General features: G+C 40.8%; 1 protein-coding gene across 1 annotated transcript in view; it reads left to right on the plus strand.

The window, feature by feature from the left end:
* Positions 1-14,427, plus strand: part of NUP188 (nucleoporin 188) — a 30,262-nt gene that overhangs the window by 2,217 nt on the left and 13,618 nt on the right. Inside the window, exons 3-25 of the mRNA XM_059828770.1 lie at positions 379-452; positions 1,815-1,899; positions 2,592-2,672; positions 3,147-3,191; positions 3,804-3,896; positions 4,039-4,158; positions 4,528-4,739; positions 5,539-5,653; positions 6,176-6,376; positions 7,111-7,200; positions 7,766-7,831; positions 8,362-8,481; positions 8,935-9,061; positions 9,182-9,337; positions 9,736-9,862; positions 10,502-10,589; positions 10,671-10,747; positions 10,911-11,025; positions 11,357-11,477; positions 11,714-11,780; positions 12,208-12,336; positions 13,543-13,676; positions 14,084-14,190. Of these exons, the coding sequence (XP_059684753.1) occupies positions 379-452; positions 1,815-1,899; positions 2,592-2,672; positions 3,147-3,191; positions 3,804-3,896; positions 4,039-4,158; positions 4,528-4,739; positions 5,539-5,653; positions 6,176-6,376; positions 7,111-7,200; positions 7,766-7,831; positions 8,362-8,481; positions 8,935-9,061; positions 9,182-9,337; positions 9,736-9,862; positions 10,502-10,589; positions 10,671-10,747; positions 10,911-11,025; positions 11,357-11,477; positions 11,714-11,780; positions 12,208-12,336; positions 13,543-13,676; positions 14,084-14,190 (2,550 nt within the window). The remainder of the gene's footprint in view (positions 1-378; positions 453-1,814; positions 1,900-2,591; positions 2,673-3,146; positions 3,192-3,803; positions 3,897-4,038; positions 4,159-4,527; positions 4,740-5,538; positions 5,654-6,175; positions 6,377-7,110; positions 7,201-7,765; positions 7,832-8,361; positions 8,482-8,934; positions 9,062-9,181; positions 9,338-9,735; positions 9,863-10,501; positions 10,590-10,670; positions 10,748-10,910; positions 11,026-11,356; positions 11,478-11,713; positions 11,781-12,207; positions 12,337-13,542; positions 13,677-14,083; positions 14,191-14,427) is intronic.

The following is a 14,427-nucleotide window of genomic DNA, read 5'->3' on the forward strand; positions in this document are numbered from 1 at the left end:
ATTCCCTTTCTGGAGCGGACACAGGTGCTACTTTCTAGATTGGCTGGCCTGGGGTATTCATGAGTGGTACAGCCTGCTTCCTTATTTTCTGGGATGGAGCCCGTGCTTTCAAGAATTTGCCCAGAGGTTGGAAATCCAAATGTTTCTGAACCTAGTCCATTGCCTCCTGTTTCCTCTCCCTTCCCATGATTAGGCAAGGCAGCAAGCTTTCTCATACAATAGGCACCTTGAATCAGTCTGAATCATAGATGCTTGTCTTGTGTTGTTCCTGTCTCTTTGTGGTGGTGGAATTTCTTTGCTTCGCTTAAATTCAACAAATCTGATACCTGGCAGTGTAAGTTGAGGAATCTGTTCAGTAGTATTTGGTTCTTTTTTCAGGCACAGATCGCGGCAGAATTGAACAAGCACTGGCAGAGATTGTTAGAGGGACTTTCATACTATAAACCGCCAAGGTATAGTAATTGCCTGATACTAGAAATTAACCTCTAAAATGAGGTCTCCTAATAAGTAGAGGAGCATGTTGAATATTTCTCTCTGATTACATAAAAATAGATTTTCACCCTCTTGCATGACTTGAGATTTCAGAAGAGGAATAGTAAGAGAAAGTACTTAATCCACATAACGTTTTTGGGCGTGAAATACAGACCAGAAAGAAGTAACAGCAGTTTCTGCTGTCATTGCTAATGTTAGGTAGCTCTTAACCATTGCCTCTGCTGAGCTGCGGCTGTCATGTGCAAGTGTGCAGTCTGTGGAGAAGTGACTCCTCTTGACACTCAGTCATCCCAGAAAGATATCCAGATTCAACCAAGGCAAGTGTAGGGGACTGCATCTGGGGCGGAATAACCCCAGGCATCAGCACAGGTTAGGGGCTGACCTGCTGGAGAGCAGCTCTGTGGAAAGGGACCTGGGAGTCCTGGGGGACAACAGGATGACCATGAGCCAGTAATGTGCCCTTGGGGCCAAGGTCAATGGCATCCTGGGGTGCATCAAGACAATTGTGGCAAGCAGGGCAAGGGGGGTTATCCTTTCCCCTCTACTCTGCCTTGCTGAGGCCGCATCTGGAGTGCTGTGTCCAGTTCTGGGCTCCCCAGTTCAAGAAGGACAGGCAACTGCTGGAGAGGGTACAGCAAAGGGCTGCAAAGATGATTAGGGGTCTGGAACATCTTTCTTATGAGGACAGGCTGAGGGACTTGGGTCTTTTTAGTCTGGAGAAGAGAAGGCTGAGGGGGGATCTTATTAATGCTTATACACACTTAAGGGGTGGGTGCCAGGAGGATGGGGCCAGTCTTTTTCCAGTGGTGCCCAGTGACAGGATGAGTGGTAACGGGCACAAACTTGGTCATAGGAAGTTCCATCTAAACATGAGGAGGAACTTCTTTACTTTGAGGGTGGCAGAGCACTGGAACAAGCTGCCCAGAGAGGTTGTGGTGTCTTTTCTGGAGGTATTCAAAACTCACCTGGACGCATTCCTGTGCAGTCTGCTCTAGGTGAACCTGCACTGGCTAGGGGGTTGGACTAGATGATCTCCAGAGGTCCCTTCCAACCCCTGTCATTCTGTGGTTCTGTGATTCCCTCATTGGAGAAGGTGGAATGAATATAGCCTGCATTTATTATAGTAATAATTGTGAACAATGTTACGTTTTGTCTGGTGGGAAGATTACAGAATATTGTTGTATGAAATATTGAAAGGCCATTGAGGAAAACACAAATGTTCAGTTTAAACTGATAAAACTGAGATATTTGAAATTGAGCCTCTTTAGTTCATTCCCTGGGATTGATGCATTTTTCGTGACTAAAATTTCTTTTTTCTTTAGTACAACTTCCGCAGAAAAAATAAAAGCTGATAAAGATGTAGCTGCTCCACTGAAAGAGTTGGGTCTGAGGGTCAGCAAGTTTTTGGTGAGTGAAGGTGCATTCTGATTATTTTTTATCCCTGCACTTGGAATGCATTGTTATTGGCATCCTGTTACTTAAGTAAGCTTTTTGATGTTGAAAAGAGGCAAACTTAAGTTCCTTTCTGTTCAAAATAATCTAGAAGATGTTAGAAGTACATGTTAAGGCTGTAGGTGAAAATTTAAAAAAGCAATTAGTAACCTCGAAGTGCTTTGGTTTCCTGGTTAACACCGCCTCCTGCGGCAAAGGGCCCGGCTTTTCAGAAGCAGTCACCCACTTTTGGTCTTTCTTGGGTTCTTTAAAGACATCTGAAACTGCTCAGCTAAAAACTGATGTCGCTTAAATCAGTTGCCATGTGTGAAAATCCTGTCGGTTTACCTGCAAGGTTATGTTCCTTCAAGCCAGGAGTTGGAATTCGGTGACTGGTGGCGGTACTGTTTTTTTTTAAATCACTGTTGTGCTCCTTTTGCTGAAGTTTAACCGGCTACATCTAAGTGACATCAAAGGTTATGTATTTTGCTTTAAACGGAAGTGCTGACTAAAGCAAGCATCTGCCTGATGAAAAAAAATTTCTTTTGGCATATTTTGGAAGTTCTTTGTTTTGAAGAGAAGAGCTGCCTGAATATTTGGAGAGAATCTTCATCTTTAATGAATTCAGTTGCCTTTTATTTGTTTCAGAGCATCTCTCTCTTTTTCAGGGTCTGGATGAAGAGCAGAGTGTGCAGTTGTTACAGTGTTATCTTCAAGAGGATTACAGAGGAACAAGGGACTCCCTGAAGGTCCATAGCTCCCATTTACGTTCTATTTACTCCACATCTTTCCTTAATACCAGTAGTTTGTTGATGCATATGGTCACATGTGAGTTTGAGTTCTGATTTGGAAATGCCTTTGTAGCTTTTCTTTTCTGAACCTACAATGCTCAAGTGCCGCTTTAAGGAAATGTGATAGCAGATATCCAGGCCTAATTTTCTAGTACTTCTTCCTGCTTGAATGTCCCTGCAGAAACTCAGCTCCTCTCTCTATCGCAGGGATACAGGAAAGCTACAGATTTGTGAAGGAGTGTGAGTGGAGATGAACAAATATGTAGTTGCAAATGAGTGTTTTGGCTTTGTACTTTTGGAATCTGTCTTTCCAAAAGAAATGGAAAGAAAAATTGTCTTTTGTTTATTGCAGGGTTTTTTTGTGAGTATGTATTTTGTCAGTAGGTATTTCTGCGGTAGATAATTCTTTATTTTGTTGTGTTTTGCTTACAGACAGTTCTTCAGGATGAAAGGCAGAGTCAGGCTCTGATGCTGAAGGTTAGTCATTTCCGTTTGTATTTTCTGTTGAAAAGATCTGTTGACAGCCGACTTTATGGATCCAAAAAATCTTGGAATAATTGAAGTATTGCTTCATATAAAGAACAGATTTTAGAAAATGCTTCTGAAATAGAGGGATGTGTGTAAAGATTTGAACAGTGTTAATAGTTGCTACAGAAAGAACATTTTAGGCATAATATCAGGGAATTTAGCTGGGCAGACTTATGCTCCCGTGTTTTCCAAAGCTTGTAGGTTTATATGTTATTGTGACAACTCTGAAATGGAGACTGATGATCATATCCGACAGAGGATAATAGGGATGAGGAGTGAGAGATCATCTCTGTCTTTTTGCCTTTCTTTTCCAAGTTTTCTCACTTAGCAGTGTAATTATAGACATGTCCCTATGGGTGTGTTTTATTGAGTTCTGTAAAGTTAATTATTATTTTTTTTTTTCAGATAACTTAAAAACTGCTTAGTTGAAACTCCATCTGTAGTAATGTTTTGAGCACTATATATTCTTGTGATGAAGGCCTTGACAGTGTATGGGAGAGGAAAGTGTATGGGAGTTGGACACTATAGCAAATTGATATCCATGACACTATATATTCACAGCTTGCTGACTATTACTATGAAGAGAGGATCTGCATTCTGCGCTGTGTCCTCCATCTACTCACTTATTTTCAGGATGAGAGGCACCCTTACACGGTGAGTATAGAAGCCTTTTTCTGGATGTGATGTCATTGAAATAGGCTAAATATGTTAGTTGTGTAGTAATTGTCCACTTGTGATTGTAAAAAGCATGTGAGGGTGCGTGTGAGAAGTTTATTTATTTATTTGTTTATTTAAGGCACAATACTTCCAGTGTGTTGAAAAGTTGGACAAGGAACTAGTTCCTAATTACCGGAAACAGTTTGAAGCGCTGTACAAAGCAGAAGCTCCTACATGGGAAACGCATGGAAATCTCATGGTATTTTGTTTCTTGCTATTATTTATCAAACTTTCCTTATATGTAGTGTATTGGAAAACGCGTATGTGCAGATGCAGTTAGAAAGGATGTTTCTCCTGGACCAAGAAACCTAACATTTCTTTTCTCTCTAACAGAACACACTTTTGCTCAGAAACAAAAGAGTTGCATGGAATGTATTGTTCCCTGTAATAAATGCATTGATAGCCCTAGGCTAACAGATCCACTCTGTATTTACAGTGGATTTCCTTGCTATTGACACAAACCGCTGACTATACAAGCTGTTGAAATGCTTCAACACTTCTCAGTTTCTAACTGCTTTGACTGACCTGTGAGCTTCGACGTATGATGGTAGAACTTTTCCTTGTGCAGACAGAACGACAGGTTTCCCGTTGGTTTGTGCAATGCCTGCGTGAACAGTCCATGCTCCTGGAAGTCATCTTCCTCTACTATGCATACTTTGAAATGGCACCTGATGAGCTTCTGGCGTTTGCAAGGATGTTCAAAGAACAGGGATTTGGCACTAGACAAACCAACAGACATTTGGTAGATGAGAGCATGGATCACCTGGTGGATCGTATTGGGTAAGTATCATGTGTATTTGTGAAGTGAGTATAGAAGAAAACAATCGTTTTCCTCAGTAAAAAAGTACTTGTAATTATTGCTGCTGCCTCTTAAAATCACTGCTATTTCAAGCTAAGCTTATTGTGAGGAAGGCAAAATAGCTTTTCTGGTCACATTGGAGGTTTGTGGCAAAATGATGGTGTGATTGCAAGGTAGAGATGTATCCATATTCTAGCTTTAATCTAGTATACAATCTCGCCTCTGGTACGAGTGGCAATGAAGACACAGTGCCACTCCTTCTTAGATGGTCTAGTGGTAAAGTGAAATTGCGTCTTCACAGTCCTATGCTGGTAGTCTGGCTACTACCTGCATGGAGGCTAGGACTCCCTCTCTGACCTGTATTGGTAACTGTGTTGCCTGAGTTCAAGCTATTTTGGGTCTGCGTACAAAAATGGCGGTAATACCTTCATTTTGCTGCATGGGACATAACTCGAGCTGCAGCCAGGGCGAATGAAAATCCTGCCAGGTGGCAGAGAGGTACAAAGGTGGAAAAGCTATCTTCAAATTTCAGTGACCTTTTTTTGTCTGTTCAACCAGAAATGGCAGTTCTGAAGATTGTAATCTGTCATATACTAGCATTTCAAGACAAAATTTGGATTACCTGCTGTTAATTTCACGTCATTTCTTATTGCTTCAAAGAACAGCTGAACAAAAACAAACTAAAGGTTGTTTTTTAACGACTTATAATTAAAAAAACCCGCCCTGAATTCTTAAACAAAGTTTCTGACCTACTTGGTTTTATTCTTTTCCTGCTTGTAGCTACTTCAGTGCTCTTATTTTGGTGGAAGGCATGGAAATTGACTCCCTTCATGAGCGTGCTTTGGATGACAGGACAGAGGAGCACAAGTTAGCCAACAATGAGCGCATCCACCAGGTAAAGCACTGGCGGGGTAACCCCTTGTCAGGCCTAACAATGCAGAACTTACTGTTGTTACTCATGCAGTGCTGTTTAAAGATTATATCTGTAATTTTGTAATCCTTGGGTTTGTTGACCAAGTGTAAGAACTAGCATCTACATGACATTCTGGGGCAAATAAGAATTAAGTCCTCTCCCACTTGCATTTCCTTGGTTATCTTGGACCTTTCTCTAAAGAAAGGTGTGTGCCAAGAAATAGGCAGTGTGAACTTTCCAGAAGAGAGTGAAATGAAAGATTTGTAGTGTTAGGGCTTCTGGGACAGAGATCATCTGAGGTTAGACCAACTGTAAGTCAGTAAACAATGCAGAAAAACAAACTGAGGCTGCAAGTATGTAGTTTGCTTAGTTGCATGTTTGAAATAATTATCTGCAAGGGAAAGGTGACTGTTAACAAGCAGATGCAATCAGTTATATGCATGCTGAGTATGAGCTTCTTTCAGAAGATCTCAATTATTTTGCTTTTGTATTGTCTCTGTGCAGGAGATGGACAATCAGCTGCTGCAGTTGGGGGATGTCTCACATCATGCTCTGGTGCTTTTGGCCTGGGCTCTGCTCCGTCACACTGTAAACCCAGAGGAGTCAACAAACATCATCAGGAGAATGGGCAGCACTGCTATCCAGATGAATGTTTTCCAGTATCTGACAAAGCTTCTGCGATCGCTAAGCAGTGGGGGGAAGAATGTGAGTTTCTTACAATCATATATGTAAGCTCTTAAAGGTTTTTAACTGTTACTGATGTAAAGGTGTGATGGGAAGCAGATGATTTTGAACCAATGTTCTTTCAAACTACATCTGGTTTTAAGCAGAGCATGCAGTAAATCATGTTTTATCATTTTACCTTCTTTCAGTGAAGATCAGAAATCAAGCTGTAATGAAACAGATTTTTATGCCCAAAGAATAAAAAAAAAAAAAAAGAGCTTTGTCAGTTGAGGAACTACATCTCTTGAGCAGAATAGACTGCATTTAATCACATTTGTTGATTTGCCTCCATAAGTGTGCTTGCCATTGTGGATCTTGAGTATTAGATGATTTAACTCTACAATATTCTCTGTATATGGTTTCATTGGACAATACCTTGTATAAGAGTAAACTACTTTGTAGGCAGAAACCAGTGAAAGCAAATCCTTTTGATTTCTATGAACATGGAGTGCTTCTTTTTTTGATGTAAAAGGCATTTCTAATGATAATGGTAGTTGCAAGATTTCTCATTTTGGTGAAATATTTCATGTTAATGCAGAGCTTAACTAATGACTGCTTCCTGTTTTGCTGCCCCTCTGCTGACTGCAGCAAGGATGTATGAAAGAGGCAGTTACTCAGATGTGCCCACAGTTTGTAAAGGAGACTGAGTACAGTTACAATGTGTTCTGTAATTCATAGTCTTTCCTATAATGGACTTGTGTATTCTTTCTTTCCAGTGTACTGCCAGCACAGCTTGTATGTGTATTTATGGACTTCTTTCCTTTGTCCTGACGTCACTGGAATTACATACATTGGGCAATCAGCAGGTAAGCATCCAAGGCTCATTGTGTCTGTTACCTAATTTAAAATAACTTGTTATAATTGATGCTAATTACTTTTGTTAAATTGTAATCCTGCATTTGAGACTGCAAACTTTATGTGACTTAGATCTAAAGGAGTGATTTGCCGTTTTTCCTACTGCATGTACACAGTGCAAACTTAGTAAACACCTCTGCAGACTGGCTGATTAATAATGAAAGAGCATATCTTGCACTTCAGGTCCTATGGATTTGAAACTAATTGTTGATGTGTTATTTCCAAAGCAATGGAAATAATACGTACTCAATTTCCAAGTTTGAAAAGACATGCAGATATAGTGGACATATTTGTCCTGGCCACTCCATTTGTGATAAGGAGCATGGCTTTAGGCTGGCTGTGTGTTCTGGGTTTGGATGTGTTGGGTGTTTCCTTCTGTTTTGACTAGAGGAAGTAGTTACATCTTGGCTAGTAAATACGGAAACTTAAGTTCCAAAGATGTGGCAGAACTTGTATGGGATGAAATACCCCTGTGTAAAAAACCTTTTATTTTCTCCATCTTCTTTACCTTTGAAGGATATAATTGATGCTTCATGTGAAGTTCTGGCAGCGTCTAGCATTCCCCAGCTCTTCTGGAAGACGGTGAGTGTGTTGGCAACTTCTTTGACCTACCTTGCTTATAACTAAAACTTGATAAAAGATCACCTTTTAGGAAAGGAACAGACTGATTGTATTTATTTAGTTAGTTTCTAGGAGGGCCTGAGGAGCTAGTGTTCATTTGTACCTATCTTTGATTTACTTTTGCCCTTTCCTGCCTTTTAGGTACAGCCTTGGCTTTACTCTTGAAGGATACTGGAACAAGTTTTAATATAGGTGATAGTTTAAACCAGGGCTGGGGTTGCAAGGATTGAACTAACTGCTGGCAAAAGCATCATGCTTATTTTTTTGTTGTCACAGAATTAGGATGATACGTAATGCATTAGTCTTACTTCTTGCCTTATACTTGCACACTGCCTCATGCTTTAGTCTGTGCAAGGACTGGAGTGATACTTTTGTGCATGATTAATGTTAAATGTACAACTTAAAAAGGAACTGTATCCTTGTGCTGTACTGAGACCATTTTAGCATTTCTTTTTAGTAATAGGACATTTGTTTTCTGTTTCCACTACCAGGAACCTACTGCGGGTCTGGGCATTATCCTGGACAGTGTGTGTGGGATGTTCCCCCATCTTCTTACTCCTCTCCTTCAGCTGCTCCAAGCCCTTGTGTCAGATAAATCTACAGCAAAAAAGGTACAGATCTCTCTTGGGTACTCTGGGATAACATGCTGTCTGATAATGCTGTCTGATTCTGTCTTTCCATTACATGTGCTTATCTCAATTGCAATCTTAGATAACAGACATCAAGCTTTTGTCAAAGAGCAGTAGACAGGGCTCCTTTTTAGTCCTGTGCTGTTGCTGGACACTGTTTTCTGGCTTTTAGAAAACTCTTCAAGTCTACCGGCTGAAGATTAAGATACTGTCTAATTTTTTAGGTTGTACTTTACTTGTAAGAAGTTCCTGATTCATTACATCAGACTTGCCTGGATATGTGGGCTGTCTAATGATGTTTTAGTAGGGTTGACATATTAGAAGGATATTGTCCACGACAAGAAAACTTGCCTATTCCTGGAAATGACCTGGTTGATTAATTTTTGAGAAGATCTGGCTCTTCGACTGTGTTGTTTAAGCTCTCTCTGTGTGTAGGTATACAGTTTCCTGGATAAAATGTCCTTCTATATCGAACTATACAAGCATAAACCTCCTGATGTGATCTCTCATGAAGATGGCACACTTTGGCGAAGACAGGCTCCAAAGCTCCTCTATCCTCTTGGTAAGGAAACTGCACTTAATAAGGAAAGGTTGAAATGCTTTGGGGAATTTAGGTCTTTATCTGACTTCTAACTCATGGGTAAATTTGTGACTGTATTTCACCTGCTTCTTCAATCTTTAGGACTAGGTCAAACAAATCTGCGGATACCTCAGGGAACAGTGGGACAAGTGATGCTGGATGATCGGGCTTATTTGGTACGATGGGAGTATTCCTACAGCAGCTGGACACTGTTTACCTGTGAGATTGAGATGCTGCTCCATGTTGTATCAACAGCAGGTGAGATAGACTGGGAGTATAAAAGAGAATAAATAATGGTTAATCAGTATCAATTTGAGGTTAATAGTAGGATGGAACAGCTCTGAATATTTTTGAAAGAGCATGGAATACTTTCCCAGAAACCTGATGATATTATTATTATTATTATTACTACTACTACTACTACTACTACACTATTACTATTATTATTCTTCTGTAAAATTCACTGCAAAAGGCCACAAGCATGCAGTGAGATGAGATAAATTTTAGATGGGGGAAAAGTTGAGATAGATAAAATAAATGTTTTTTGGTATGGGGAGTGGTCATGGGGATGTGTGGTAAGATTAATGTGCGTTGTTCCAGATTTGTTTACTGCTTAAGTATGATTTCGCATTCTAGTGTTAGTTTTCTTTACCCAGATGTGATTCAGCATTGCCAGAGGGTCAAGCCAATAATTGATCTGGTTCATAAAGTCATCAGCACTGATGTATCGATAGCAGATTGCCTTCTGCCAATCACGTCGCGAATCTACATGCTCCTGCAGAGGTAAGTCACTGACCGGCATGAAGTCACTAACAGTGGAGGTACCTGAGAAGATACAATGAGCTGGAAGAATGGCTAATTACTAATTTTGCCAAGAGCTTTGCAAGAAGTGTGTCTCAGTGCTTGAACTCCCCAAGGCTAGTGTTCAGTTCTCAAGACTGTTTGGCTACACACTGTTTAATGCTTTGATACAGCAGAATGGCCCCTCTTCCACGTCTTTCCTGAATGTCATGCAATTTTATCCATTTAAAGGCATTTTTTATTGGTAGCTATATTTACATGAAAGGGGAGTAAAACATATCATTAGAGCAGTAATTTCCATGTGTTAAAACAGTTGTACTTGTTAACTCTCCTCTCAGTGTTAACTGCCTGGGAATTGATATTCTGCTGTGTAATTATTGTTCGCTGTGACAGTCTGCTGTCTTGCCAGCCCTGCCTCTTGCAGTAAATTGATCTGACTCAGGTGTGAGGGGGAGGTGGCAAGTCTAGACTGAAAGTGCAGATTCTGGTGTCTGTATTTACCTGGTTAGGTTTTATACTTGTGTGCTTGAGTGGGAGAGAAGCTTTTTTGATAAAAACAACAGTATGTAGGCTAGACCACAGATGGCAGTGCTTTTTATGCATAATACTTCTTTTTCCTAGGCTAACAACTGTAATCTCTCCCCCTGTGGATGTTATTGCTTCTTGTGTCAATTGTTTGACAGTACTGGCTGCTCGGATGCCAGCCAAGGTGAGGAAATAACCTTCTGGATTTGAGAACTAGTAGACATGTATATGTGAATGAGAGGGAATATCTGTACTTCTGTTGCAGGTTTGGACTGACCTTCACCATACCGGGTTCTTACCATTTGTTGCCAATCCAGTGTCCAGTATGAATCACATGATTAGGTATTCGTGATCCCCCAGCCCTTTTTTTTTTTTTTTTGTAGCCTAACCTATTCATAACCTGTCGTAAGAACTTTTTGCCAATGTGTAATCTATGCATCTGACATCTCTCACTCATGCTGGAGTCCTGCTATTCCTGTAATAAACCCTCTTGCTCATTTCACAGCGCAGAGGGAATGAATGCTGGCGGCTATGGAAACCTGTTGATGAGCATAGAACAGCCTCAGGGCGAGTACAGTGTTACCATCTCCTTCCTGAACCTGATCACAACTCTTGTCCGGGTGAGTGCTTCTGGAATGGACTGCATGTGAAGTCAGCTGTAGGCTGGTGTGATAGGACAGTGAAATACAGCCGTGTCTGAGATCCCCTGTGCAACAGGTCTCTGAGAATCCTTGGTTGAAACTCCTTTCTGCACTACTGTTTGTGCTTTCTTGGTAGTCTGATTCTTTCAAAAAATTGTTTTGATTAATCTGATCTACAAAAGAATAGAAGTTGCTTGTGAATCTGTGTCCCCGTGCTCAATAGTTTTCTCACACTTTAAAGTGTGAGAATGCAAAATGTTTCTTGTCCTTTTAACCAGAAGGTGAACAATAACATTTCTGTTTCTCCTAGGGACAACTTGGTAGCACCCAGAGCCAAGGACTTGTGCCCTGCATTGTGTTTGTCCTGAAGGAGATGTTACCAAATTACCACAAATGGCGTTACAACTCCCATGGAGTGAGAGAGAAAATTGGTAAGGATGTCGAGGGCGCGGAGAGGGAGGAGGAGGGGGTAAAAAGGATCACCTGTCTTCTCAGAGAGGATGTGTGACTTTTTACTCCTTTTTTATCATACCTTTTCTAGCAGCTGTTTGGGATTTGCTTTGTACATATACCAGTATTGCCAGATGCTGTGATTTGTTTGAAAATAATGGGAACTAGGCAACAGATCTTCCTGAAAACTGAGTAGTCCATTTCATCTCTGTTTTAGGATGCCTTATTCTGCAGTTGATCCACGCTATACTGAATTTATGCCCTGAAATGGATCCTCGCAGCAGGTAAGACAGGTGATGGATTTCAGATCTGCACTAGTCTGGCTTACAGTGCAGGAAGCCTCTGTTGCTATCTTTTTGTTTCAGTTTTTGAATGTAAATGACTAGGAATGAACTGGCACGGTTGTGTAGTGCTGGTTTCAGCTCTTTTCAGTGTTACTGAGTACAGGAAGGGTAGAAAAAGATTAGGGACATTGTTTTTTAGAATACCTGGTGAAGAAAGAGAAAACAGTAAATTGATTTCCTGGGACAGACTGCCATCCACTTTCCTATTTGGTGTATCCACTCTGAAGAAAGTAGAGGGAGAATGAAGTAGTGGTCAGTGGGGGTGTAGAAATTAAGAGGTTACTTTGTGGTCGTCTTCTAAGTGCTAGGTGGGAAAATACTGCAGGTGCTCCTAGTGATGATGTCCTGTGTTGTTTGTGTCTCACAGCAATGCCCCCAGCCTTCAGTCCTTGTGCATCTTCAGCCTGGCCAACACTGAAGCAGGGCAAGCTGTCATTAACATCATGGGAATTGGTGTGGACACTATTGATATGGTAATGGCCTCCCAGTCTAGTAGGTGAGTCGTGTGTTTCGTTTCAGTAGTGTGAGGAAAGAAGCAAATGATAATATTTGAAATGTAGCTTTAATTGATTGCACTTAAGGGGGAATCAGCATAGCGGCTCGCCGCGACAGCCTGCCTTGTATGGCCTGGAGGAACAAGCCTTGTTTGTTCCAGATCTGTATATAGTCTTTTCTGTGCACTATCCATTTCATGCAGTTGTTTTAGTTTTCTATTTCTAAATGACACTTGGAGCATGCTGGTGGGTGTAAATGTACTCAGTTGTTTAAAGTTTGCTAGCAGTTACATTTTTTTAATAAAGAATTCACTTGAATCCAATTTATAAGATTGCATGAGTGAATTGGAAGTGAGAAGATTAGAGCCAATGTTAGAAGTTTTGTGTCTTCAAGTAACACAATAGTTCAAGTGAAGCTATGCTCATGAATAGGTTGTAATAAAGCTTGAACTGTAATTTTGGACGTGCTAGGGATGATCAGTCTTTTCAGGGTGGTTCTGAAGGCAGCTTGAAGTACTCTGGAAGTATTGAAGATGTCTCCAGTGTTGAGCGCCTTAACCTCCTTATGTGGCTCTTCTCACTGAGGCTTGAATCTCTCTCCTTTCCTCTGTTCTCTTTTCCTGGCCCACCTTACTTGACACATAGCCAATCAAACTTGCTAGCAGGTTGTTTCTGATAATCTGCCTTTTTTTTTTTTTTTTTCAAAACAAGTCTGGAAGGGAATCCAGACTTGTTAAGGAGAAAGTGAGACCTATCTGAGAAAACTTTTTGGCTTTAGTGTTTCTTTAGAATGTTTATCTGATAAGGAGAGCTTTAGGAAAATACCAGACTTGGAGCCAGTTTTATCTCTTCATCCAGTTTCGGTACGCTGTAATTTCTGTGAGATTGGTTCTGTAAAAGTTTCTTCCTCTGTCTTAACATATTTTAAATCTCTGTGTCCCAAAGAGGGGAAAAAAAGGGACAATAGGCTGTCGGGCTATTTTTCTTTTTTGTTTGATGCTGAAAACTCAGGGCTGGGTAGACTATTTTTTGTGACTATGTGGGGGTTTGTATTTCAGCAGCTGTTACTGGTGGTGTGACAGTCTGAGTAAAAATGTCTTACAACCCCCAGTTCACAGAGTGTAGAATTTCCTCACTGAATGTTGTGCAAATAATAAGTGTCAGTTGTCAACACAGCTACTTACTTTGGTTTCTTTTTGGAAACACAGTGATGAATCACAAGGCCAAGGTCAACTGCTGATCCAAACAGTTAAGCTGGCATTCTCAGTTACCAATAATGTCATCCGGTTGAAACCCCCCTCTAGTGTGGTATCTCCATTAGAACAAGCACTTACTCAGCATGGTATGTATTTCTCCATGGGGACAGCCTGGACAGCTATGCTTTTTTGTTATTTGCAAATAGTCAGTGTGTGTCTCATTACAAACAGTAGTTAAGATTTCAAGGTTCCAAAAAGTGGTTTCTAGTGATGGCAGAAGGCCTGTTCTCCCTCCTCTAAGGCATTCTTCTCCTCTGGGACAGCTTCTGAAGTATTAAGCAAACATGGCTTGTTGTTTGCTGCTTTGTAATGAGATGGGTGTAATTACAGAATATAGTAAATCAGCTGCCATTAGTACTTCCGGCTGGGCCCATGACTTCTTCTTTTGGAAGATTGACGTAGTTCTCACCTTCTGCTATGGGAATCATTATTTGGTAAATAGTTACATCTTGTTGCGGTTTCTTCTCTTTGATTTTAATTGTGTTCTATCCAGGTGCTCATGGAAACAATCTTATTGCAGTCTTGGCCAAATACATCTACCACAAGCATGACCCTGCACTTCCACGCCTGGCTATCCAATTGCTCAAACGACTGGCTACGGTAAGATGAGACTCACATAAGAGTTCCTTTGCTTCTCGCCTTGTGACTGATTCCACCGCTGAAATTCTTTCAAGATAATTTCGTCAGTCTGTTTTGTGTCAGGGAGCTTGATGCAAGTCAGTTGAAGACAGTGTGGACTGAAAGCTGTAAGGTAGAGCACATTAAAAATCACGTAAAGGGCCCTTAGTTTTTTAACGTAATCCTCTGCTGTTTCAGAAGTCACTCAGTCACTGAGAG

This window comes from Gavia stellata, chromosome 24 (genome assembly GCF_030936135.1).
Source record: "Gavia stellata isolate bGavSte3 chromosome 24, bGavSte3.hap2, whole genome shotgun sequence".
NCBI classification, from domain to species: Eukaryota; Metazoa; Chordata; class Aves; order Gaviiformes; family Gaviidae; genus Gavia; species Gavia stellata.